The 27,705-nt window shown below is 36.6% G+C and overlaps 1 protein-coding gene across 2 annotated transcripts in view; it reads right to left on the bottom strand.

Annotated features, from left to right (window-relative positions):
* Nucleotides 1–27,705, bottom strand: part of RPAP2 (RNA polymerase II associated protein 2) — a 99,497-nt gene that overhangs the window by 19,859 nt on the left and 51,933 nt on the right. The window contains exons 11-12 of one of the 2 annotated variants that reach the window (XM_042952814.1): nucleotides 19,128–19,196; nucleotides 16,738–16,872 (exon numbers count right to left, since the gene is read on the bottom strand). In XM_042952814.1, coding sequence (XP_042808748.1) covers nucleotides 16,738–16,872; nucleotides 19,128–19,196 — 204 coding nt within the window. The remainder of the gene's footprint in view (nucleotides 1–16,737; nucleotides 16,873–19,127; nucleotides 19,197–27,705) is intronic. The other variant, XM_042952815.1, reaches the window with a different exon arrangement.

The following is a 27,705-nucleotide window of genomic DNA, read 5'->3' as shown; positions in this document are numbered from 1 at the left end:
ATTTTCAGAAATTTGAGGGTTCACCCAAACCCAAGGCATTTTGCAGAATGCACCTCTCAGATTTTAAAAAGAAATTTCTGGTATAAACTTTGAAAAGGAATTTTATCTGTATAATTCAGGGCTCCTTAGCATGTAAGTAATTAGGATTTCTTATTTAACATAACTCTTTTTCCACCTTGCTTATTTCTTATTAGGGAGAATGAAGAAGAATATTCAACTCTGTCAATGACTCTGTAAAAACATTTCTGTAATCTGTGGCCCCTGGCTTCCTCCCTGAAGTTAACAAAACACACTTAGGCACAGGGAAAGAACCAAAAAGCCATCCCTGAGGAACAGCTTTTCTTTTCCCATATATCAAAATGGACTGGGTCTTGGGCAGAGGTACTACTTCATGGCACTTTCCTAAACTGCTGGTGATGTTTTTATGTAGACAGGAAACGTGGCTTTACAACTGAAAAGGAATTCAGATACTTTAAAATGGGTGGTGGGTAGGTTTCTAAAGTAGAGCAAATGAATTCATTTCCCTTGAAGAAATGCCAGTTCTTTTCCCCACTTATTCCCTTTGTGGCAAGATCTCAACTCCTGAATCAAACATATGAAACATCAGTGATTTCCAAGTTTGTAAAAGGATTTTTTTTTCTTTATGAAACTAACTGGTTGGTCTTTAACCTTTCTGTGAAGTTGCAGCAAGTGTTAACTCTAAGGTGAGGCCCAAGTGACTTTCTTAAGGTCACACAGTCAGTAAGAGATGAGCAAATAACCCAGAAGAACTCCCACTAGTCCACACTTCTAACCACTATACCACACAAGCTCACATGTCTGATTCATTTTAAGAACTGAGTATACCTTATTATTTCAAAGGCCCAGTTGGTATATGCTCTTCAAATAATTTCTGAAATCTGTCATTACAAAATAAAATGTGCTGATGAAAACTGACAAGTCTATTGTTTCTAATTCATCTTTTCTCTATGACAGCCAAAAAGTACCTTCCAACACCATTAACTAATTGAAAACTTCAGAAGAAAGTTAAGAAGTGCCTTGAAGCAAGCAAATCCTAGCAGACATAGCTCAATCAACTGATTCAGCCTAGCCCTAGCACACTAATAATTGCCCTATAATTAACTATAGCGGTTCTCAATTATGTCTGTACAAATTACAATCACTTGGGTAACTTAAAAAATACATATGCCGAGTCCCCATCCCAGACCAATGAATTAAAATCTTTGAATCAGGTATTGATATTTTTAAAGAGCTTCCAATGTGATTCCAATGTACAACTAATATTGAGAACCACTGTAAATTTCTCAACTGTATAAATTTGTGCAATTCTGATTATGTGTTATACTTGTTACTTACACAGTTGGAAGAAACTAAATAGCAAGGGAAATGAGATCTTTGCATAAACAGCTATATAACAAAGTTGAAGCTAATACAGACACAAAGGATGGTCTCATCTATAGGAATTTATACAAGGAAGATGTTTCTACCTCTGGGACGTTAAGGAAGGCTTCTAAGGAGGCAGTGACATCTAAACCGGGCCTTGGAGGCTAGGACAGACAGATCTCAAGAGGAAAGGCATTTTAAACACAGTTCAGAGTGCCAACAAAGATGTTTGTAGGGGGGAAACAGTGGATGCAATTTAAGAACACAGAAGAATAAGTTGTAGAGGCAGTTTGGGACCACTTTAAGAGAGCCTTGAATTTCAAGCAAAATTACATGGTAGGAATTGGGGCATCACTAGGTTTCTGAACAAAGGCCTGCCCTAATCGTGAAATGATTCTTAAAGGTGGAGAAACGATGGACTAGTCAAAAGTAGAGACACATTGCAAGGAAACCTGTTTGGGAAGGCTCTCATTGCAGGAGTCTAGGCAAGTAATGAAAGCCTGATGTAAGTCAGCAGTACTGGGAAAGGAGAAAAACAACTGGGTAAGAGAAGTTACAAAGGCAGGACTGAGCAACTGAGCAGATGGGAAATAAGGGCAAGAGAAGCACCAACTAGTCAGCTTTCAATTCTGGATAATTACAAAGATGGAAATGTCACCAAAAGAAATAGGAGACTTTTCAAAGATGAACTCAAATCTCAGATTTGACACTGTGAATTGCCTGAGGGATATCCAAATGCAGATGTCCAGCAAAAAATAAAGTTTTGTCTGCAACCTAAGAGAAATGTCAGAGCTGAAGATACAACTTTGGGGGAAGAGATACAAGTAATGTTTGACTGGGATGAACAATTTTCTTCCTAAGATAACTCCATTATCCTTTACCAATTATATTTGTGATTTCTCGAACCTTTCACCGGCACTCCTCTGAATCTCTTGCATCCTTAATTCTCCTATTCATGGTAACTATAAGCTGAGATCAATGCTACAGCTGGCTTTCTCCACACCTACAGCAGCATGGCTGACTACCAACAACTGGGGGTAGGAAGTGGCAGGAAGGAGACTGGTAATACTACAAATCCATGATCTCTGGCCACTTCTGAGCACTCAGTGTCACTTGTCGATTTTCTCTGGCCCTGGGATAGGTCCTGTTCCAGATCCTCTTAATGACTACTTTGGTACCACTATTTTCACTCTACTCAACCATCATCTCTTGACTCTGAGAACACAACCTCATATCTTAGTTCATGAAAAATGAAGTTGTCAGGCATGATTAACAGTCTTTCCCTGCTACTTACAAACTTATCTACAGCCACATTATTCTTCACTTATTTTCTTCCATCTATTTAAGCTATTCCATCTGCCTGTGACCATGATCCCATTTCTTTGTGCCTCCTCTGTGACCCTATTCCATGGTATATATCTACCCCTCCATCTCATTCTCAATTTCAGATTATTTTTCTTTCCTGGCTCCTTCTCCACACCCTATTAAACATGCTTTAGTGTCCTTTCAAAACAAATTGTTCAATCTCCCTCCTACCCTTATCATAAAGTTTCTCAAAAGAGAAATCAACATTTGCTGACTCTACTTCCTCATCTTAGTCTCAGATATAAAGGATTATGTATTTCTTCCAATTATGTAAAGAGTTTTTTTTTTTTTCCAAATGTACATTTTTTCTCCTTGGGTAAAGAATACATATCTATTCCTACTTTTAATGTACAGTTGACCCCTGAACAACATGGGTTTGTACTACTACATGGTCTACTTATACACATATTTTTTTAATATAAGGTATATAGTACTGTAAATGTATTTTTTCTTCCTGATGATTTTCTTAATAATTTTTCTCTCATTTTAACAAGACAGTACATAACACATAAAACATATAAAACATGTGTTAATCAACTGCTTATGTTACTGGTAAGGCTTCTGGTCAACAGCAGACTATTAGGAAAGTTTGGGGGGGGAGTCAAAAGTTTTATGTGGGTTTTTGACTAGAGGGGGCAGGGGTCAGTGCCCTAGACCCCATGTTGTTCAAGGGTAAACCATATATTGTAATGTATAACCTTAGCTGCAGAGAATTTGTTAGTGGCATTTAATTTTATAGTTTTGGGAACTGGGAGTATGTGAAAGTTCTGTAAATCTCTTGTCAGATGAGCAACATTTTTCTCTGCAATGAAATCGTAAGAATACTAGTTATAACCTGGTGATTGCTTTATTCTTACAAAACATTTTTTGCAGTGTAGCTGATTTGCCACTCACTATAATTAAAAACCTTCATGTGATAAACAACATCATAATGTGGGGCCCGAAAAACTCAACGGAAAAAAAAAATCAGTAAATAAATAGAACTCAGAAATAATACAGGCAATTTAGTTACTAGAACATGGTTTCACTTCCACAGAAATCGTAGGTGTTCACCAAGCAGTTTGTAGTAGTTTTCCAGGTACTTCTGCTCCACTGCAATATTCAGTATTAAGACTTGTCTATTTTGATATGTCCATGTTTTAAGACAGAGTATACCTTTTCTAGTTGTACTAAAATGAAAGAAAGCTAACTCTCAAACTCCTCATTCAAAATGGGTAATGGATCAACACAAGCAGTAGTAATATAATATCAAGACTCGTTTTACCCTTTGGCCTTAAAATCTTCTCTAAAGCTTTATAAAAATACTTAAACACGGAGTAAAATGGAAACATTTGAATTTTGCCTCCAAGAACTATGTTACTTAACTAGAACTATCAGAATGAGAAAAGTCAGAGGCAGGAAGAATATTAAAAAGGTGTTAAGTCTCTATAATAAACAATCGACACGGAAGTATTGAAAGACAACAGAGGAAAAACACACTAGGCAATTAGGATCTTGAATTTAACAAACACTTGATACACCTCGGAATAATCATTTTTTCTCCTTAAAACTTTCATTCAAGTTTGCAAGATTAGTTAATAAAATACATTCATAAAGCTAGTTAAAGAAAGAGTTTGCCTCTAGAGTAAAATTTTCCATTAGGACCCATTAATATTTGATAAATTCTTCCAATTCAACGAACAAATACCAACATGTAAAACATTTAAAGAATTCTCCAGAATTGTGTCTGTGATGCACCAGATAAATAAAGGATTTAGTGCCATGCTATACTTGATGATTAACTGCTCTATAACTGATTCTTCTATTTTATCATTTATCAGTCCACAGAAGATAAAAGAGTAAGTTCATGGAAGGTAAGAGAAAAGCAGTATTTGGAATCAATCAAGTTTTTAAATCAAAGAAACATTTAACAAGTTTAAATGTTCACTAATTTTATAATTATAGGAGTTAAAAAACAATCTCATGTTTATATCTAGCTTTGTTTTTCATTAATTTTATTCAAGATTTTATAAAAATCTATTTGCAAAAAAGCAGTGCTAGATTTGGTTAAAAGTAGCAATTATTTTTAGGCTAAATAGTCACAGCCTTATCAGACTACCCACCCTGGAAAATATGAATCATTACAGAGACACAGGGTCACTGTCCTTCCTTTCACCCATAATCGTAAGCAACTATTTTGTTTTTCCTGTGCAATGCAATTTTACCAGTGCTACCAATTCTGTGTTTAAGTACATAACATCAATAATAATTTATCCAAGTCTTTCCTATCCCTCCATTCATTTGCTTTATTCTACAAATACTCACTGAGTACTTTACTTAATAAGTGCCAGATTGAGATGTCGCGTGCTTGGCACTAAGGAGACAAAAGTCATCTAGACACTGTCCTTGGCTGAAGGAGATTATGTTTTGGTAAGAAAACAGTTTCAAATTCATCTCACTTACTGTAGGCACCTTTCCAGGTTTACTACTGCTTACACATTGTCCAAACAAAAATGTCTGGATGAAGGGAAAGCCTCTTATTTTCATTTGGAAACATGTCTGTGTGTGTGTGTGTGTGTGTATGAATGAAGTACATGTATAAGTCCCCAGGAATGATTTGTGGATCATGAAAGATGAGAAGAAAGGGAAGGTAAAAATCATGAATATGAAAAAAAAGTTAGTCACCAGAATTAAAGATAGTGGCTGTATTTAGGTCAAGCTTAGAAAAGCTGCCTTAAATTAATTCTCCTAGGGAAGATCACTGACCTGTGGTGGAAGGGGATAACAATCAGAGCAAGTAATGGAGCAATAATACCCATATGGGTTTTGGAAGAAGAAATATATAAGGTTTGGTTCATTCACTTTTGTACAGAAGCAGAATGTTAGCAAATATTACTCACATTCAAGGCAAGGAGAGAGAAACATGTGGAGGAAAAAGTGGGAAAGAGAGGTGGGTGACAGGGTTTAGAGAAGAAAAATTAATAGGCAAATTTGCCTTTGATGACATTCCCAGTTTCTTCATGGGTTGTATCCTGTCAATTACCCTGTATCTTTTTAGTATTCCCAATTCTGCCTGTCTAACATCTCCTTGCCCCCTGCCACCAACATGCCCAAGCCTCTACTATCCTGAGAAGTCTTCTGAAGATTTACCATGTCATATCAGGTTATAGTTGCTTCCCTTTCCTCTTCTGGCTACCATATGAAAAGAATGGTCAACATATGCTACAACTGTCTACTACAGCAACCCTTGCGATCTGGTCTCAATGCCTATCCTTCTAAAAAAACTGCTTTCGGGGCACCTGGGTGGCTCAGTCGGTTAAGCGTCCGACTTCGGCTCAGGTCACGATCTCGCGGTCCATGAGTTCGAGCCCCGCGTCGGGCTCTGGGCTGATGGCTCAGAGCCTGGAGCCTGTTTCCGATTCTGTGTCTCCCTCTCTCTCTGCCCCTCCCCCGTTCATGCTCTGTCTCTCTCTGTCTCAAAAATAAATAAACGTTAAAAAAAATTAAAAAAAAAACCCAAAAACTGCTTTCTTGAAGGTCACCTACCTACTTGCCAAAGCCATAGCCTTTTTTTCAACAGAAGATAAATACCTGGTTCTCAGAAACGTAGTTACGACTTCTTTCTTAAACCTCACACCTGCTTTGGATTCCTTGACAGTGTTCTGGTTGGATACATACCTTTCTGAAGGAAAACGCACGCATTTTCAAGTCAGACAGGTCTGACTTTGAGTCCCAGGTGTGACCTTGGACAAAGTACTTGTTTTCCAAGAGTCTGTTTCTTCCTCTGGGAAGTGGGACACCACTATTGCCCTCACTGGATTGTGAAGATCAAATAAAATAACGTATGTAAAGAACCTAGTATGGTGCTGCACACAGCTGATGTTAAAAAATGCCCATTTTCCTTCTCTTTCTGCTATCTCTGTAGTGCTTAGGCATCCTTGGCATGGATGCAGCTGTTCCACAGGTTCTATCTCATCTTGACTCCACATTTAACACCCTCTATCTCTGCCAAGTCACCATTTCAGTGCTGACTCCAAAATCTAGGTATCTGATTTTCCTTACCACTTTTTTTTTTAATGTTCGTTAACTTTTTACATAAAATGTGACAAAATGATTTGCAACAATGGGAACTGTACAGCTGGTCAGGTGAGCTTCAGAGCTGCATTACTTTAGGATCAACTTTGCTTATTTCCACCAGGGTCCCTCCTGGGGGATATAAGTATCCTGAACCCTTATTAGTTATGGTTCTTCATCCAAAGTCCAGCTCCTCAGTCATGCCTTGATTTACTGAATAGGCCACTTCTCTTTCCACTTCAGAGCTGGAGGCCTGAACTCCGGAAATGTGCCCATGTAACATGCAAGTGAGACAAAAAGCATCCAGCCAAGCACTATCATGACAACAAGTAACACAATGTCTAAGACACAATTGTACAGTGAAAGGCTATTCACCAAGATTTTGGCAAAGGAGTGTGCTCGTGAAACCCTCAGTTGGTAGAGGTCTTACATGTCCATTCCAGTCCTTGGTTCCAAAGGATCCACAATGCCCTCCTGTACTGCTTCTCCTCAGGTCCATCCTATTCCTCTCCTTACAGATGTACCCAAGTTTCCTTCCAGCAAGCTGTGTTGTGGCCCCTGGGTGCTAATGCCTTTCCCACAGTGCTCAGGGTCCACGCTAGGGTGCTGGTCCAACTCTGGGCAGAGTGGCCACTGAGCCTGGGCATTGGACATGGGTGAACTCCTTATCATTCTTTAGATCCAATTCCACATTTTCAACTACCTAACTGGGGAACCACCCAACTAAATAATCTGCCTGAACCCTAAACTGAACAAGAATAGTCTCAGTGCTAGAAGAGCAGGTATTGAATCACATGAACCATCTCTCTCTAAAATTTTTTTAAATGTTTACTTTTGAGAGAGAGACAGTGTGAGTTGGGGAGGGGCAGAGAGAGAGGGAGACACAGAATCTGAAGCAGCTTCCAGGCTCTGAGCTGTTAGCACAGAGCCCGATGTGGAGTTCGAACTCATGAACCGTGAGATCATGACCTGAGCTGAAGCTGGACATTCAACCGAGTGAGACACCCAGGTGCCCCAAATGCACCATCTCTTAAAATTAGTTCCCCCTACCCATTCCCCTAAAGGCGCCAGTATTTTCCCAGTCATCTGTCTTAATATGGGCATACTGAGGAGATACTGAGGGTTTGGTTCTAGACCACTGCAGGAAAGTGAGTATCACAATAAAGTCAAATAAATTGTTTGGTTTCCTACTGCATATAAAAGTTATGTTTACACTGTATTGTAGTCTATTATGTGAAACAGTATTATATCTAAAAACATATACACCTTAATTAAAAAATAATTTAAAAATGCCATAACCTGAGCTTTCAGTGAGTCATGATTACTGATCATAGGTCACCATAGTAAATAATAATAAGTTTGAAATACTACGAGAATCACCAAAATATGACATAAAGACACGAAGTGAGCAGATGGCGAGCTGTTGGAAAATGGTGCTGATAGACCTGCTCAGTGCAGGGTTGCCACAAACCTTCAATCTGTAAAAAATGCAATTACCTGCAAAGTGCAATAATGTGAAGCCTGATAAAATGAAGTGTGCCTATATTTTGACATTGTTTTTTATCCACCTCCCACATTGCTAAAACTTGTCGATTCTCGAGTTGTAATGTCTCTTATCATCTACAGGTCTCTCCCATTTAATTCTCACTGTAATCATTTTAGTTCACTGCCTCATTGCTCTTTGGTTAACTAGGCTGTTACTAGTGGAGTCGGAGAAAATCAATTTCATAAATGATGTGGGCAAGAGTAAGAATGCACGAGATTAAGGAAAAGCACTGGAATCACTGACAGCACACTAGTTCTTAAAGAAGTTTGTCAAGTGAATGGATGATAGTCTGAGGGGGTCAGTGAGGTTAAGAACAAAGGATAAAATTGTTTCTTCTGTTTTGTTTTTTTAAGCTTTGAAGAGGAGTAAGCAGTTGTAGGCAGGAGGGAAGGGGTCAACAAAGAGCAAGGAAGGATAGTTTCCTAATTAACCTCATTCATACATTCACTCATTCACTGCCAGATATTTGTTGTGAATCTATAATTAAACACAAAGCTAAGTGTATAATGGTGAATAAAATCAGACAAAGAATCAACCCCTAAAATCTTCAAGTTGAATGAGGGAGGCAGATTTTAATCAAGTAGTCAGGCAATTAAAAATAAAATTGAAAACAGAACAGTGTAGGAAAGATAAGTGCATGGTGTTATAAAAACAAAACAAAACAAAAAACAAAACAACAACAACCCTATTTGTAAAGATATCTGCTCTAGTCAGGGAAGTCAAGAAAGATTTCTTGAGGAAGAAACACTTCCTCAAGTTCTAAAAGATGAAGGGGAATTAACCAAACGAAGAGGGGAGGGAAGAAGGTCCTGGACATAGGAAACAACCTGGGTCCTATGGTGAGAGAGTGTGATGAGAAGGGCTGAAAGAGGGTCAGTGTGCTGGGAAGGAGAAGAACAAGGTAGGGTGGTGTGAGGGGAGGCTGAAGAAGAAGGGGCTGTACTGCACAGGGCCACACAGGCCACAGTAATAAGTTTTTCTTTAAGAGCAATTGGAAGTGGATGAAATACTGGTGTAGGGTAGAAGACACAATCAGATGTGACTCTAGATCTCTGCAAGACTGATCTTCCTAAAGCATGGGCTTCATGACAGTACTCTGCTCAAAACTTAAAACATGACTTTCGGGGCACCTGGGTGGCTCAGTCGGTTGAGCGTCCAACTCCAGCTCAGGTCATGATCTCACCACTCGTGAGTTTGAGCCCCACATCAGGCTCTGTGCTGACAACTCAGAGCCTGGAGCCTGCTTCCAATTCTATGTCTCCCTCTCTCACTGCCCCTCTCCCTCTCACACTCTCTTTCTCTTAAAAATAAATAAATGTTAAAAAAAAAAATGACTTTCACTCTCCACTGAAGTAAGTTTATTTGCCATGAAAAGATCTATCTGTGTAATAGACCCAACTTTCCAATCACTCTTTCCAGTTATTTTGTACTCTTCAAGAAATCCTTTTGCTTTCTGGTTTTTTTTTGTTTTTTTTTTTTCATGCTAGAAGTACCTCCAGAATGCCCTCATCCTTTCACTTCTATTTCTTGACACCCTTTCTATTTTGGAGGGTCAACACAAAGCCCGCTGCTATGAAACTTTCTTTTTTTTAATTAAATCTTTCTAGTCCAGATCTTTAGTCTCTTTGGAACTCCCAAGTCTATGCTTCCTTTTTGCCCATATGATACATTTAACTTTTTATTGTACACATTCATATCCCCTTTTCCTCAAAATCCAGTAGGCTGTAAAGTCTTTCAGTGCAGAGGCTTTGTTTAACCTTTGTATCCCCCACAGAGCCTAAGAGACAGTCTTACCAGAAGCAGCTGCTCAATAAACATTGTCTATTTTTAAATTCAGATTTCTAACTATTTGGAACCTTTTCAATTATTGTGTAGATGCCAGCTTCTACACTAATTTATAGTTATAATGCTACAACAAAGTGTGGGTCTCATTTCCTTCTCTGGTATATATGGGTTCTACTTACGTTGATTTTCATGGCATGGTATTAGAGACATTTAAAAAAAAGACTAAACCAACTCTTTAGACGAAAAAGCAGAGGTACAAGGCAGGTGCTTATCAATTCTTTAGCTAATAATAAGATGATACTATCTCAGAGAAGAAACTCGGGTCGCCCTACAATATCTAGATCAAAGAAGATTTATCAATGAACACTTGAGATCTTTTCATCAATGAATAAAAAAAAAAGTAGGAAGTAAAAAAGGAAAACATCACTCTAGAACCACTTTAAACATTTCCTTAAATGTGATCTGAACAAAGAATTCGAAATTCTCACATCAAAGTTCTTTCTAGACATCCCTATTCACTGACAGCACTTATTCCCACAATAAAGTGTAAAGGATAATAATGTAGAAGAGGGAAAAGAGGTCTATAGATTGTAGTGATGATTCTGTAAGCATAATGTTTTAAAACGTATTTTTACATTAAAATGATCAGCTTACGCATTTTATTTTGCTTTTCACTACTGTAAGTATAATGCTGAGGTACTAAACCACTCCATTGTTTCCTTTTGTACAGGGCAGTTTCCTTAGCTTTGATGAAGAAAGCAATATAATGTCAGCTAATATAATGTCACTCTGAGGTAGAAAGACAGTAAAGGAATCCTGGGGGTGGGGGATGGGGGGGTGTGTTCCTCCCAGTGACTTAAATGAGTGCTCTGTAATCTTTCCACAGAGTGACTAGCCATATCACTCAATGCATTTCTTTGGCAAGTTTAATGACTAAGATCATTAAGTAATAATACTGAGGCAGTGTTACTATGGCTCTATCAGCAAAATTAAATTGCTTCCTACACTAAATATACTCATCCTCACTGTCTCCTTCAGTAACCTTTGGCCTATTGCGTTAGAATAATTTCTTACATATAATATCTCATAGTTGAACTCACACTAAGTTCATTTAACCCAGATATAATCTAACCTCTCATTTTGCTAACAAGAAAAAAAAAAAACCAGGATATAATCCAGAATGAGACTGAATTTAGGGTTTTAAGAGGCCCTTGTGTAGCTAAAGGTAGTCTGTATGGTAACAGAACTACATTTATTAAAAATGATTAATAAAAATTATTTACATACATTTATTTTTTTTTTTATTTTTTTTTTTTTTAATTTATTTTTGGGACAGAGAGAGACAGAGCATGAACGGGGGAGGGGCACAGAGAGAGGGAGACACAGAATCGGAAACAGGCTCCAGGCTCCGAGCCATCAGCCCAGAGCCTGACGCGGGGCTCGAACTCACGGACCGCGAGATCGTGACCTGGCTGAAGTCGGACGCTTAACCGACTGCGCCACCCAGGCGCCCCAACATACATTTAAATTGCATTTACTTTTATCCTAGGCACAAAGTTAAAGTCCCAAAATCAAGAGGCAGATAAGGCTATTAAGGAATTCTAAGAAAAATAAAATAGGTAGAAAAGAAGAACATACCCTGAAGAAGTATGTCATTATGGGCTTTCTACTTCATAACTATTATCTAGGAAACTGAGATAAAAACTTTGATTATAAAAGACTATGCCAGCCAAATAAAATAAAATGTTTTTCTTATAACAGATGGTTTATGTCCTGATAATGTTTGTATTTAATGCTTTAGGATTACCTATTAATAAGGAAGCAGGGATGCTTTCCATTGATATTTCTAATTCAAAGCAAACAAGTTCTTTGTAACGCACTTTGTAGTGATATATTACATACAGGTTTGTTTAAAGGGCTGGGCTATAGTGACTTTAAACTTTATATCTAAATCCTGTTTGTGACAAACCTATAGAGCAGCTTTGTAGATGAGGGTTGGAAAAGTTTTTCTTCATAATTGTTGTTATGCAACAATTCTTTCAGAATAGTGGCTTTAACTTTTTTTTTCAATGCTCTAGAACTGAAATGGAACCAACCAGTGGTGTCCATATGCAACCATGATCTCACTCTTACAGTGCCCAACCCTGAGGCTGGGGTAACAGTGTCCTAAAGCCTCTTGACTCCTAGCCTCTCCTGGCCTGTCCTCTCAGTGAGCTCAGTCAGGATGTCAAAATGTCACTGACAGATGTGGAGACTGACTCTGCAAGTCAAGGTTGTGACTGGCAAGGGCCAGGTACTGCCTGATACTTGCTGTCACCAATGTTGCCACTGCTGCTGCTTGGGATGAGGAAGCTAGACAGAACACCCTTTTGCTATGGATCCTTAGTGAACTGTGGCCTGAGGTTGGGCACTCTCAGCTACTTGTGGATAAAAACACTAACCATTATAAAGCTGCCAAAATTACAAGGAATTCTGAGGGGAAAAATCACTGAGGAAAGTAGGCTTTGGTTAAAAATTTAAACAACTATTTTTTCTTTAGAAAAGATCTGGATTCCTAAAGTTACTTCAATTTAAAAATATATTTTTCTTATGTAAACTCTCAGCAATAAATATGCGGGGGGGGTGGTTAGAAATAATCTAATTATTGTTTAATCATCAGTAAACAAACACTTAAACTTCACAATGACAATGGTACTGTGATAGTAGACATCATAAGATAAACAAATCCAAGATTTACACAAGGGAAAAAAAAACAAAAAAAGAATTTTATGGATACTGAAGAATCCAAAAATATGCCACCTGTTACGATTCAGACATTCAATTTATATGGTCTCATATTCAACACTATGGTCATTCTGGAAGCAGGGGGCGGTCGTAGGTAGTCATTTTGCATATTAAGTAGAAATTCCCAGAACATAAGAAACAGATATTACAAGTCCATGAAGGTCTAAAATCAATCAAAATGTGCATATTTAAGTTTTGGAAAAACTGTTAATGTAAGCCTCTAAAATGACTACTGGCTTTGAGGCAAGAAGAGAAGACCTTTATAGTTCAATCTATGGAGCCCTCATACATTGCCAGTGGAAATGTAAAACACTGAAGCCACTGTTCCACAGGCTAGCAGTTCCTCAGAGATTAAATAGAATTAGCATATGATGGTAACTCTATTTTTAGGTGTATACACAAGAGAACTAAAACATGTTCACACCAAAACTTATACACAAATGTTTATAACAGCCAGAAGGTACAAACAACCTAAATGTCCATCAGCTGATTAATGGATAAATAAAATGTAGTATATCCATAAAATGGAATATTACTCAGACATAAAAAGGAACAAAGTACTGTTACATGCTACAGTGTTAATTAACTTTGACAACACTGTGTTAAGTGAAAGAAACCACACACAAAAGGCCACATACTATATCATTCCACCTGTATGAAATGTTCAGAATCCATAGTGACAGAAAACAGATTAGTGGTTACCAGGGGATGAGGGAAGAGGAAATTGGGACTAAGCTAACAGGTATGAGGGTTCTTTTTGGAATGATGGAAATGCTCTGGAATTAGACAGTGGTGACAGCTGCATAATATAACAAATATACTAAAACCCAGAGAATGGTACACTATAAAATAGTGAGTTTTATGTTATATGAATTATATCTTGATAAAAATTCAGTTAAATATAAAAAATTCCATAATTATATGGAAAAAAAAGTTATTTCAATGATCTTCCACTATATGGTCTTAACTACTTAGAACCAAATGTTAGAAGAAAGGCCTTAGAATACTTCTGAGAACCAAAAAGTTTCTAAGGAACTATGTCTTCATTTTTCATGGTATGCTCACAAACTTCTCTAAGGAAATTAGTGATGGGTAGGCTAAAAAAAAAAAAAAAAAATCTGCTGAGGCAAAAAGCCTTAGTCACATCTTTCTATTCATGCCTGGTACCCTAGGGAAGTGACTCTCCTGAGTGTCTATGTGTATGATGATTACCTAAAGTGGCTGCCCATATCCAGCGAAGGCTTTTGTTTAGTGATCATGGTCAAGTTGAGCTTGTTTAAATACCATTTCTCAGGACTTACATGCTACTCCCTTAACGATAGGAATACTGAAAGCTTTTAGGAGGAATATACTATTGCATGGTCTCTGCCTAGGAAGTGGGCCATAGTTCACTGGAAACAGACAGTTCAGATAAATAAAATGAAAGCAGACATTTTTGGAGATGATCTTGAAAGCTTTCCATTAGAGAACATCAAGGGCATAAAACTAGGAAGAGCATGTATCCATGTTAGATTACCAGAAGTCACTCTCTACCTTCTCTTCTTTCTAGGTAATAAAAAGTATTCATCTCCTTCATTAGATAACCAAATCATTCCCATGGACCATAACATATACCCCCTAACTGGCTACGCACTAAAAGACACCTGACTCCTATGCTACAATTAACCTCAGATTATCATAATGCAAAGTAGTGGCTACTTACAAAGGTTAACTTGGGTGGAAAAGTAGTATTTTAAATACAAAAGGACACTGAGGAAACTGATTCTCATTTCTCACATGTGGGCTGTACATAAAGTAAGTCAGGCCAGTTAATTTGCTTCTCCATAGACTTCTATCTGGCTTCTCTTTGGCTGCTAGTCTGGACCTTTCTCTCTATTTCTCAGCTTTAAGTCAACATTTGCACAGTCCCCTCTTGTGTTACAGGCTGAAGTATAATGAGAAGTCAAAGATGACTTGGGAAGACTAAGAGCAAAAGGAAGAGAAAAAGGAGAGAAGGGATCAAGCTGATGGGGGTGTCCTATGGCTATAAAATCTTCTCACAAAATACCAGTCAAAATATTCTCAAGGAGAATATCCTGAGTACTGAGACCATGATGCAAAGCGATCCTACAGTTTCTGTTTTTTCCTGTATTAAGAGTAGGATGAGAATTATGAGGAATATAAAAACAAATATGATATCATTATGAGGAGGCATCACAAAATGCACTTTAATGTCATTAATTTTTATGCTTGCTAATTTGGCAAACACATCAAATTATATAAATTCATTAACTAGCTTTACACTGTATATAGGCACTAAAATATTTATAACAGACTATCTATCTATTTATCTATTTATACACATCTTTATGAAAAATCATGCACTGAGACTGTGGAAAAAGTCTAATGTTACAGCATTATTTTTGTGGCAAAAGCAGATTCAACTTTGTATTGTTTCAATATACAGTATATAAGAGTAAAGTCTGATAAAGTTCAGCTAAGATAAAAAATTACTGTAAGTGCTTAAGCATAACACCAATTACCAGGTTACTTTACCATATTTCTAATGAGTTATTAAAAACAAACAACAACAAAAAAAGAACTGGGTCAATTTTCAGTATTACAGATGTTTTATGTAAGGAGTTCTTGAGAATCTTTGTTAATTATAACATTTATTAAAGAAATAAGAAAGGACTAAAGGGAAATTAATTTCTTCACTGTTAAGTAAGTGTATTCTGTTTAAGCTCTGATTTAAAAAGTCTTTCTGTGTGCTCTTGGTAACTACTTAAGGTCTGAGTACAAAATATATATATCCATAAATGTTGCAGTCACAGTGGCTATTCAAGTCGTATGGAATTTGTGAAAAATCTAAATGAAATGGCAATAGGTCATGATTTATTTTTATAGATAGGTGTATTTCACTAAGTGTGCAAAGATGAAGTGTACAACTCAATTTGATCAATTTCTTCCTGAGATTATATTGGTATAAAATTCCCATCAGTATACACTGACAAATTGCATGTTGTGGTTCCAATTTTTTTTAAGTTTATTTGTTATGAGAGAATCCCAAGCAGGCACCAAGGTGTCAGCAAGAGCCCGATGTGTGGCTCGAACTCACTAAACCATGACTTGAGCTGAAATCAAGAGTTGGACGCTTAGCCAACTGAGTCACCAGGTGCCCCTCAAATTTTTAAAATGTTAATACACCTGTGAAAGTGCAAGGGAAGTTACCAGGAAAATATGATTTGACACAAAAACATCTCATTTACTTTTAAGCATACAGATGTAAAAATTCAAGAACCAGCCTTCTTTCTTTCTTCTGGACTATCATGTTTTGCCTAAAATATTGATTTTTCCCCCTCTGCAAGAGTTAGACTGGAGCCAGCACAGCAACATACTAATAAAATGTATACTTTTTAAAGTGGTTTTCAAGAAAAATTTTGAAGCAGCTTTCATTCATTAAACAAGTGCTATTGAGTAACAAAACCTTGCAATGTTAGTATACAAAGAATAGTACTATTGTTATAATAATTAACACACTATCTTATTACACTCATCTTCAGTGACTACAACTGCCATTCAGAATCTTTTTCCTAGCTATAAGGATTTGTAAGGAGTTCACTTTTAACATGAATTCCAGAAAATATCTGCAAGCAACGACTAAACAAGTTCCATTGGAAATTTGAGAATAGATGCAAAGGTTTTCCAAATCATAGACTTAAAAAAAAAAAAAAAAAAGATAATCCCATGTATGCCTATTATCAATTTTAGCAACAATAAATTAAAAGGCTGAGTGGTGGGGTTACTGGTCCACAGATGTGTGAGTATGTTACTTCCTTTACCTGTTTATGTGCATGTCTCTTTGGGTACTAAAGTCTCCAAATTTTTCGCTGTGTTTAAGATTCTTTATCCAATGCTGGTCCTCAAGCCTGCTTTTTCTTCCCCCAATGACAAAACGCCTTTCCCAAAATGGTGAACTGTTAAGTGGGCAGAAAGAGGTGCAAATCTAAAGTATAATTATACTTTATAGAAGTAAATGGGAGTAATATTTTAATAGGCTAAGAATGAAAGGGGCTATAAATTGAGCCAGAGATTCTCTTGGGGGAAGTAATAGAAAAGCTAAAGGGGACTTCCTTAGAAAAGAGGAAATAAACAAAATAATACTGGGACAGGAGACAAAAGTCTTAGAAGCTGATGACCAAAAAATAAGGAGACTCAGCTAGTGAAGATAAAGAAGGTGCAAAAGCAAAATGGAAGGGATCAGAAATAGCCTGCAAGAAGGGATAATGGCAAAAGTTAGAATTATGAGAAAATAATATTTGAAGGGCAAAACCCAAGAGAGAAGCAGCTGACTTGGCATCTACAGTGACCAAGGATTTTAAAAGAAGCTGAAAGAGCCCTAACTGGGCAGGATTTTACAGGTCCAGGTATCAAAAGGACAAAGAATTAGGAGAAAGAAAGGTAGATCTACATAGTGGTTAACACATAATGAAAGGTAAGAATTTAAGGTGAATGAGAAAAGGAAACAGGGTTTACTGCTATCCCAAGACTGATTGTGTAACGTGCAACATGTAATGCAACTAAGATGTGCAGTGTCTTTCTTGAATTCAACTAAGTTACTATTTTTATGGGTCACTGACCCTTGAAATAAGAGGTTCCCTATACTAGATCCAAAGTTAGGGAAGTCAGTGCATAAAACAACTAGCAAAGCTTTCAATATTTTGTGCCACATTGAAATCAAACACTAGAGGTTTATTTTTGTAGGGAATAATTTGAAATTTTAACAGCAGTCTTTATTATTTCATTTTATATAATTTTTTTGTTCATTGCTATACATTTTGGACAATATGTGTCAAGAGTTTGATACAAAAAAAAAAAAAGTAGGCCCTAATAATGTGTGTCTTCAGTAAGCAGCTGCTCATTAAGATAATACTTCCAGTTACTGGCTTAGAAAGCAAGATTCTGAGATTACTGCTTGGCCCAGGCCTGTGACTTGTCAACCAAAAAAGTTACTTCCTCTTTAGTATAATGAATTGCAGAAGTACAGTTAAACAGTTATCTATGAGGGTTTATTGGCAGGCATAGGATATGGTGGGTGAGCAGAGTTACTGATATATTTTTTTTTTGCCAGTGACCAAAATATTTACAAATTTCATAAAATGGAAAGAACTTTCTAAAATATTAATAAGATCTGTTTCACAAATAACCAATTCAACTGGGACACTGAATAGTAGAAATGACAAAAGATTTGTTCTTACGGCTGATAAAAAATTTATTATCAAGGCATTCAAGTAAAGTTATTTTCTGTGTTCTGATTTAATGAATCCTGTGAGTTGTATTTGGTTGGGTGACACAGATGTTGGCTCACTGAAGCCTACTCTAATGCCTCCCAGCACAGCCTTCCTTGGGACAGTGAAGCCAGAGTAACATGTCAGACTGAAGAAATATCAAGAAAGAGAGAGCAGGGCTGGAGATGCTATGAGGTTGGCTCATAACACTTCTTGACCTATGAGTGTCCAGTAAAGTATTCACTGTCCTATGGGCTTCGATGACTTAACAAGCTCCAAGTAGCAACAGTAATGCAGTAATGAATGGTCCTCAAAAGAAGACTTGCAATTCAAGCTGAAAAACACTACACTTACTAGAAGGTTTTAACCCTACCGAGAGACAGCTTTAGAAACCACCAGTGATTTCTTAAAAGGTGAATGAGTATTAAATGTTTTATATATGCTTCTGTACTATCTACTTTAGTTCCTTTAATCTGTTTGATTTTAAAGATGTACATTAGTTTGGAAAATAAAACTTTCCCAAAGCGATTAATGATAAAATGCTGAGACAAATGAAATAGCATTGGATATGTTGGTAAAATTACAGTTATAAAACGAGGCCCATTCAATGTTAATAAAAATGCATTGTTAAAAATGAAATTAAAGGGCTATTCCATATATATTCCACATGGAGTTGTTCTCTTTCAAAATATAACAAATCATATTTGCAAAGATAAAGGCCTTTGGAAGAAAATATGGTAAAAAATATAAAGAGAATAATTAAATCTTGTGAAAATACTGGCATATCACTTTACACTAGTTATTTTATCATATAGGAAAGGAAAATAAGGCACAAAATAGAGGTATCTTTTCTCATGATGCTTATAAAATCAATGAACAACTTTGTTTTTCCCCAATCAAAATTCTAATTAGTATTTAGAGTTAAAATCTGAAATAGTACTTACAATGACAACAACACCACAGCAATTAAGGTCCACTCTGCAGGTTTGTGTATAATATTTCTATTTGTTAACCTGTAAGACAGGAAGATAAAGTTTACCAAAGGATTGTTACATTTAAATATAAGAACCTTCTATTTTTAGATAAAATCAGATTTATAACATCATGTGTCCAAAGAGCACTATTTTCTATTCTTTTTATGTTTGATAGAGTCAATAGCATATTGTGGCTTAATCTTCAGTAGTGGATAATGACCATCTCAAAAGAAAGTGCTCCAGTCTTACTTTTATATATTTATAATAATATTACTGTTAGACAAGATGGGAGTATAGGAACAACATGGGAAACTAAATTGCATGATTTATTAAAATATACACACACTTCCCTATAAACATAACTTCTGTATTTTCCCCTAATCAACATTTCATTAAATAAGCTAACAAGGTAATAAGCAATTTCTGATTTTAATTCATCTTTAGTATCTTTCTACCTTGTGGTAGGCTGGCAGGAGGCAATGAAGAAATGTTATAATCCATAATTTATAGAAATGAGTTGACAATAAATTATAAGACTAGATATTTTTTTTTCAATATATGAAGCTTACTGTCCAATTGGTTTCCATACAACACCCAGTGCTCATCCCAAAAGGTGCCCTCCTCAATACCCATCACCCACCCTCCCCACCCTCCCACCCCCCATCAACCCTCAGTTTGTTCTCAGTTTTTAACAGTCTCTTATGCTTTGGCTCCCTTCCACTCTAACCTCTTTTTTTTTTTTCCTTCCCCTCCCCCATGGGTTTCTGTTAAGTTTCTCAGGATCCACATAAGAGTGAAACCATATGGTATCTGTCTTTCTCTGTATGGCTTATTTCACTTAGCATCACACTCTCCAGTTCCATCCACGTTGCTACACAAGGCCATATTTCATTCTTTCTCATTGCCACGTAGTACTCCATTGTGTATATAAACCACAATTTCTTTATGCATTCATCAGTTGATGGACATTTAGGCTCTTTCCATAATTTGGCTATTGTTGAGAGTGCTGCTATAAACATTGGGGTACAAGTGCCCCTATGCATCAGCACTGCTGTATCCCTTGGGTAAATTCCTAGCAGCGCTATTGCTGGGTCATAGGGTAGGTCTATTTTTAATTTTCTGAGGAACCTCCACACTGTTTTCCAGTGTGGCTGCACCAATTTGCATTCCCACCAACAGTGCAAGAGGGTTCCCGTTTCTCCACATCCTCTCCAGCATCTATAGTCTCCTGATTTGTTCATTTTGGCCACTCTGACTGGCGTGAGGTGATATCTGAGTGTGGTTTTGATTTGTATTTCCCTGATGAGGAGCGACGTTGAGCATCTTTTCATGTGCCTGTTGGCCATCCGGATGTCTTCTTTACAGAAGTGTCTATTCATGTTTTCTGCCCATTTCTTCACTGGGTTAGCAATTTCTTAGTTGACACATCCCCAAAGGCAAGGGAATTAAAAGCAAAAATGAACTACTGGGACCTTATGAAGATAAAAAGCTTCTGCACAGCAAAGGAAACAACCAACAAAACTAAAAGGCAACCAATGGAATGGGAAAAGATATTTGCAAATGATGTATCGGACAAAGGGCTAGTATCCAAAATCTATAAAGAGCTCACCAAACTCCACACCCGAAGACTAGATCTTTGTCAAAAAAAAGTTTTTAAAATCAGTATCTAACTCTATCACTCAGCAATTGATGACAACAATATACATTGTAGTAATTTAGTTTCTCATAAAGCATTTGGAAAAATTACTCCAAATAAAAAAGTGATATAAATCAGTAAAGAAAAAAAAACCAGCCAGTAACATCTGATAAAGGATGGTTACCCAAAATATACAAAGAACTCTTAAAATTTAACAGTAGGAAAATAAATAGCCCAGTTACAAAATAGTCCAAATACCTTAACAGACTTATCAAAGATAAACAAATGACAGATAAGCACATAAAAAGACACATCACATCTCAAGGGGAATGCAATTTAAAACAAGATACTATACACTAATTACAATGGCCCAAATCCTGAACACTGACAAAACCAAATGCTAAATCAAAGTCACTTCACCAAGGTCATACATTTGCTACAACTGATAAATCCACATTGACATCATGATATAATTAGTCAAATGTACGGCTCTGTTATAAGGATGTGGAGCAATAGGAACTCTCATTCATTGCTGATGGGAATGCAAAATGGTACAGGAACTTTGGATGAGCTTGGTGCTTTCTTACAAAACTAATCATGTTCCTTGGTATTTACCCAAAGGAGTCAACAACTTATGACTTTAAAAACCTGCACAGAGATGTGTATAGCAGCTCTATTTACAACTTCCAAAACTTGGAAGCAACCAAAACGTCTTTCAGTAGGCAAATGGAAAAATAAGTTTGGTACATCTAGTAGTATTATTCAGCCCTAAAAAGATTTGTGCTATCAAACTCCCAAAAGATGTGTTGGTACTCTATATGCATATTACTAAAGTGAAAAGAAGCCAGTCTGAAAAAGCTACATACCAACTACATGACATTCTGGAAAAGGTAAAACTATGGAGACAGTAGAAAGATCACTGGTTGCCAGGGGTGTGTGGAATGGGGTGGGTTGCGTGGGGGGAGTGACAAATAGGTGAAGCACAGAGGAATTTTAGGGAAATTAGAGTGAACTCTAATGTAAACTATGGACTCTGGGTGATAATGATGTTGTCAATGTAAGCTCATCAACTGAAGCAAGTATGTAACTCTGGTTGGGGGTGTTGCTAATGTGGGAGGCTATACATGTGTGGAGGCAAGGGGTGTTATAGGGAATCTCTGTACCCTTTTCTCAATTTTGCTATGAACTTAAAACTGCTCTTAAAAAAATAGTCTTAAAAAAAATCCCCAGCCAATAAACAAACAGTCAAAATATATAAGCAGGCAATTTACAGAGGAGGAACTCTGCACTCTTTCATAAGTTCTGATTTTGGATTACTCCACGGTGTCTGCCCTTGGGTCTCTCATCTCTCTCTATATATAATCATTCCCTTAGTGATATTATCCAATTTCATAGCTTTAAATATTAGATAACTACGTGCTGACAATTCTCAAATTTATGATCTCTAGCCTGGATCTTTTCCTTGAATTCCAGACGTCTGTATGTAATGATCTCCTTGACATTTCCACTTGATTATCTAATAGGCATCTCAAAACTTAGCATAGATAAAATTGAGCTCCTCTTCTTCCCCCAAAACCAAGTCTTCTTGCAGACAGATCCACCTCTATAGGATGGCTATGGAACCCTTCCAGAATCCAGTTGCTCAGGCCACAAATCCTGTGGTTAACCTTGGCTCTCTTGATGTCCCATGTCCAACCATGGGACATCATGTCCCATGTCCAAATCCCAAGGATACTATCTTCAAAAAAGAATTTGATTACTTTTTATTATCTCCACTCCTTTCATCTTGGTCCACATCATTTCTTGCCTAGATTACCAAGACAGCATCCTAAACAGACTTTCTGCCTCTGCCCATCTATTGTTATTGCAATTCTCAAATCAGCAGCCAGAATGTTGCTGTTAAAAATGTATGTCATATCATGTTATTCTTCTGTCCAGAATCAACCAACTGCTCTCCATCTTACTTGGAGGAAAAGTGAAAGAATGACCATAACTACGAGGCCTATATAATCTATACCACACCCACTCCCCGCCCTGTACTTCTCTGACCATATCTCTTTTTACTCTTGCTTCTGCTCATTTCTCCAGTCTCACTAACATCCTTAATATTTTGTGAATAAGCCAGGCCTGCTGCACCTAATATATTTTTAGAGATAGGAACATGGCTTGTTCTCTCACCAACTTTTAGATCTTTCTACAAATGGCATCTTCTCCATGAGGTCTTCCCTGACCAGCCTATCTAAAATCACAACTATCTCCCTCCTCAGTATCATCCCCTCTTCCGCTTCTGGGGAGAAAAGGAAGAGAATGAACTGAGAAATGGGGAAAGAGCATATCACCATATAATAATACACATATTGTTTTAAAATGTTTACATATCTTTCTATTAGAATAGTTCCATGAGAGAAGGAATTTTTGTCTGTTTTGTTCACTGCTTTGTCCGTAGCAACTAAAACAGAAGCTAGCATATGACCAAAAAAGGTCAAAGGATAAGCATGTAAATCGAAACATGGCAAAAACAGTTAAACAGAAATTGCTTTTCTACTGTATTCAAATCTCCCTAAGTTAAGGCAAATGTAACATTGCATGAATTCATTACTCTTCCAGCAAAAAATGTATTGAGAGCCTGCTCTATACCACTGTTTCAGGCACTGGGGAAAATATGATAAGGTCTTTTTGTATCAAAATATAATTTTAATTCAAATCTGATTTAGAAAAAGTTTCTTGATCCAACACTGATGACAGTGAATCTTTACCAAGCAACTTCTGATGAAACCACTATGGTAGGTAAATCAAAGTAGCATTCCAGATAAATGACTGTGATGCAATTCAACAGAAAGGACAGCTCTATTCATAGGGGAAGATTCTTCAAAGAGCTGAAAAAGCTATTTTATGTGTAAGTTCTAGCAGGCTCTCAACTCTGGCTGTACATTAGAATCGTCTGGGGGACTTTTAAAGAATACTGATGTCTGGGCCCAACCTGAACAAATGAAACTCAATCCCTAGGGGTGGAGCCAGGCATGTACAGCTGTTAAAAGCTCCCCAGGTAATTCTGATGCACAACTAGCTTGAGAATCACTGTTTTACAAGTTCCTATTATTGATTATCATTTCAAGAGAAGGGTATAGTTATTTCTGCCAACTCTTTTCCATTGCCAGTATTGACTGAAAAGATCTCTCAACATTAATCATTGTCGTCAATATGGCAATTTTTTTTGGAGACTTCACATAGAAGCCTGAGCCTACAAATAGTCATATACCTGCTGAAGTTGTCCTACCAGAATCTGAAGACCCCATGAGTGATCTTATTAGAGGTAATTCTGTACTCTAAGTAATTGACATTTCCTAAAAAGCAGCAAAGCCAATTTAAGCAATTTTTATTAAAGCTATAAATACTGACCTGTAGGTACTAAAGAGTAAATATTTTTAATTAAGCTAATTAATTTTTAGCTTAATTAACATCAAGGTTTTTAAAACATCCCCTAACACTAAAACAATGCATAATTTTTTGGCTGATTTTACCATTTTATTAAATTTCACACATATATAAAACTTCCATATACTCATCACAACTTTGACAATGATCAACTCCTGGACGATCATGTTTCATCTACACAACCCCATATTCAACATCACCCTAGTGTAAATACTTCGGAAGCAAATCTCAGATATCATATTGTTTCACATAGGTTTTATTTTAATGTAAATAATGCAGAAAGTAACTGGAAAGGACTTAGGCTTACACAATAGGAATAACAGAAAAAGGTGATAAAACAGTTTATAAATTGTAAGTAGAAAACGACATTTGAAAGTCCCCTATGTGCAGTCTGTTAGCTACCTCTTATAGGACTGATGAACACTGCATCTCAGCTAGCTTAGATGACACAGAAGACTTAGTTTCATAGGTAACAGAACCCTCTCAAATACAGTTCTTACTTGGGATCTTAGAGAAATTATTAATGAAATGACTTATTTTTTATATATCTTTGATACTAATGACTACTGAGGGACACAATGGCATATTAAAAAAACTTTTTTTCAGCTTTACTGAGGAATAATCGACATAGTAATTGTATATATTTAAGCTGTACAACTTGTTTTGATCTATGCATACACCGTGAAATGATCACCACAATCAACCTATCATCCCCTCACATACAGTTACCATTTTCACACCCCCCCTTGTTTTTTTTTGTGGTGATAACACTAAAGATCTATCCTCTTGATTTTAGAGGATACTCAGCCAGAGGTGTACCTCAAAGATATTGCAGGTTCAGTTTCAGAACATTGTAACAAAGTGAATACTGTAAAAAAGCAAGGCAAATGAATTTTCTGGTTTCCCAGTGCATATAAAAGCTATGTTTGCACTATGCTATAGTCTATTAAATACACAGTGGCATTATGCCTAATGTAACAACGTGCATACCTTAATTAAAAATACTTTATTGTTAAAAAATGTTAACCATCATCTGAGCTTTCAGTGAGCTATAATCACTGATCATAGAGTACCATAACAAATATAACAATTAAAAAGTTTAAAATATGAGAATTACCAAAATATGATACAGAGATAAAGTGAGCAAATGCTGTTAGAAAAAAAGCATGGATAGATTGGCTCAATGGAAGGTTGCCTCAAACCCTCCATTTGTAAAAAGCAGTATCTGTGAAGCAATAAAGCAAAGGGTAATAAAAGGAGGTATGCCTATACTAGTTGTGTGATTTGAGATTATTTAACCTCTCATCTCTTATCTGTAAAATGAGGATAATGTCACTATTTTTGGAAATTAAGTAACATGTAAATGCCAAGTACCTGGCACATAGAGTACCATACTGACTACACGTACTGACATGGACCAAACATTATTACTGGGGCTGCTTTGGAAGGCCAAAAATAATGGCCTGGACTGTGGTTTCCAATTTGAAATTCCTAAATCCCTAGGGCATATGAGAGTATTAATGGGCAATCTTGCATTTGTATACTTGATCTTAGCCAAAAGGCCGAGAAGCGATTGCATTTGTAGCCTAATATTTCCAAGGGTTTCTAGTAAGTTCAGAGAACCTATGAATAGTTTTTTTTAATTTTTTTTTTAATGTTTATTTTTGACAGAGAGAGACACAGCATGAATGGGGGAGGGGCAGAGAGAGAGCGAGACACAGAATCCAAAGCAGACTCCAGGCCCTGAGCTGTCAGCACAGAGCCTGACGCGGGGCTCGAACTCACAAACTGTGAGGTCATGACCTGAGCCGAAGTTGGACGCTCAACAGACTGAGCCACCCAGGCGCCCCTATGAATAGTTTTTTTTTTAAAAAAGAAGATATCCAATTAGATTTATATAAAAACAGCACTAGAAAATATAGAGTAAATTAAATTGTTAATGTATTCTAAATGAGCAGAGTAAAACTTAAGCACAAAATTAGTATTTGTAGTTAAAGATCAAAAGTCTCATTCTAATATCTCTTATGATATGTCTTAGTGACTTTTCTAGTTTCCTTAGAATGGTGATTAAATAAACACTGTTTGCAAGAAACTGCATAACAACTTCTTTAAAAATCAGTGAGAGTCTTCATCTTCCTTCAGCTATCCTTTTTGTTAATACAATACTTACTTCCTGATAAATCCTGAAAAAATCCTAAAGTTGTACTTCACATTGTATACATCTATTCAAACATTATCATCAGTGTAGACAGCTGAAAAACACTTTTGTTTTTCTTTTGGGTGCATGGTTCTGTGATAGAAAACAAACCTCTCTCTCTTCATCACTAAGACCGATGCAGAGAAGTTTGACTTTGGTCTTGGTATTTGGCAAAATATTTAGTCAGTCTTCCAAAGGCTGAGGCCAATCTGATCATCACTTCTGGCATTCTTACATTTGTGTGTGATCAATAATCTTGTGATTGCATAGTTTCCATGATATCTAATAAGTGTTAACAATCTCAGTAATAAGAACAATCATGTCATTCACATTTACTGTTATTAACTGAACATTCACTTTCAAATCTAAACATTCTAGATGAAGTAAAAAAGTCCTTATGTGTTTTTGTCAGTCAGAAAAATAAAATGTCGCAGTAATTAATGATGCCTGTGAAAACCATTAGGTTTATGTATAAAACAATTAGTAAAAATTTTTAATTATTTAGCTAAATAGATTAACAGTTAATTCAAAGAGTAAATACATTAAATAGATTGCTTTCTGGAGAATGCTGTTATCTTGGAAAAAAAATTAAAAAAAATTTTTTTTAATGTTTATTTTTGAGAGAGAGAGAGACTGAGCTAGCAGGGAAGGGGCACAGAGAGAGGGAGACAGAGAATTCCAAGCAGACTCCTCATTGTCAGTGCAGAGCCCGACATGGGGCTTGAACCCACGAACTGTGAGATCATGACCTAAGCTGAAATCAAGAGTTGAACGCTCAACTGAGCTACCCAGGTGCCCTGGAAAAAATGTTTATATAAATTCAAATAAGGTTAAGACAGAATAATAGAGATTACCTGTCATCATAATTCAATCTTTGCAGAACTGTATTATGTATATATAAAGGAAAAGAACCATTGTTAAAAAGGAACAAAAGGTCCCAAATGGAGTTCCTTATGTTCAGACCACCAAGACTTAACACCAATTGTAGTTTCAGACTCTCCCAGGAATAGAGTTTTAAACCAATCAGTCTAGAATTTTCTGATCACCACTAATGAGGTAACATGCATGGTAAGACCCCTTGCCTTTCCCTCTAAGGGAAGGTGACCTTGCCTGAAACAATCCTTTCTTTTCTAATAACTTCCTTATCCTGCCCCATTTCTGCCTATAAAAGCCTTCTAATTTGTATACTCCCTTGGATCATCTTTCTCTTTGTTAGATGGAATGCTACCTAATTCATTAATCACTGTTTAATGCCAATTAGATCTTTAAAAACTGACTTG

Source organism: Panthera leo, chromosome C1, assembly GCF_018350215.1.
Source record: "Panthera leo isolate Ple1 chromosome C1, P.leo_Ple1_pat1.1, whole genome shotgun sequence".
In the NCBI taxonomy this organism is placed as follows: Eukaryota; Metazoa; Chordata; class Mammalia; order Carnivora; family Felidae; genus Panthera; species Panthera leo.
Note: the sequence above shows the minus strand (reverse complement) of the source record. Positions and strands in the feature narration are given on the sequence as shown.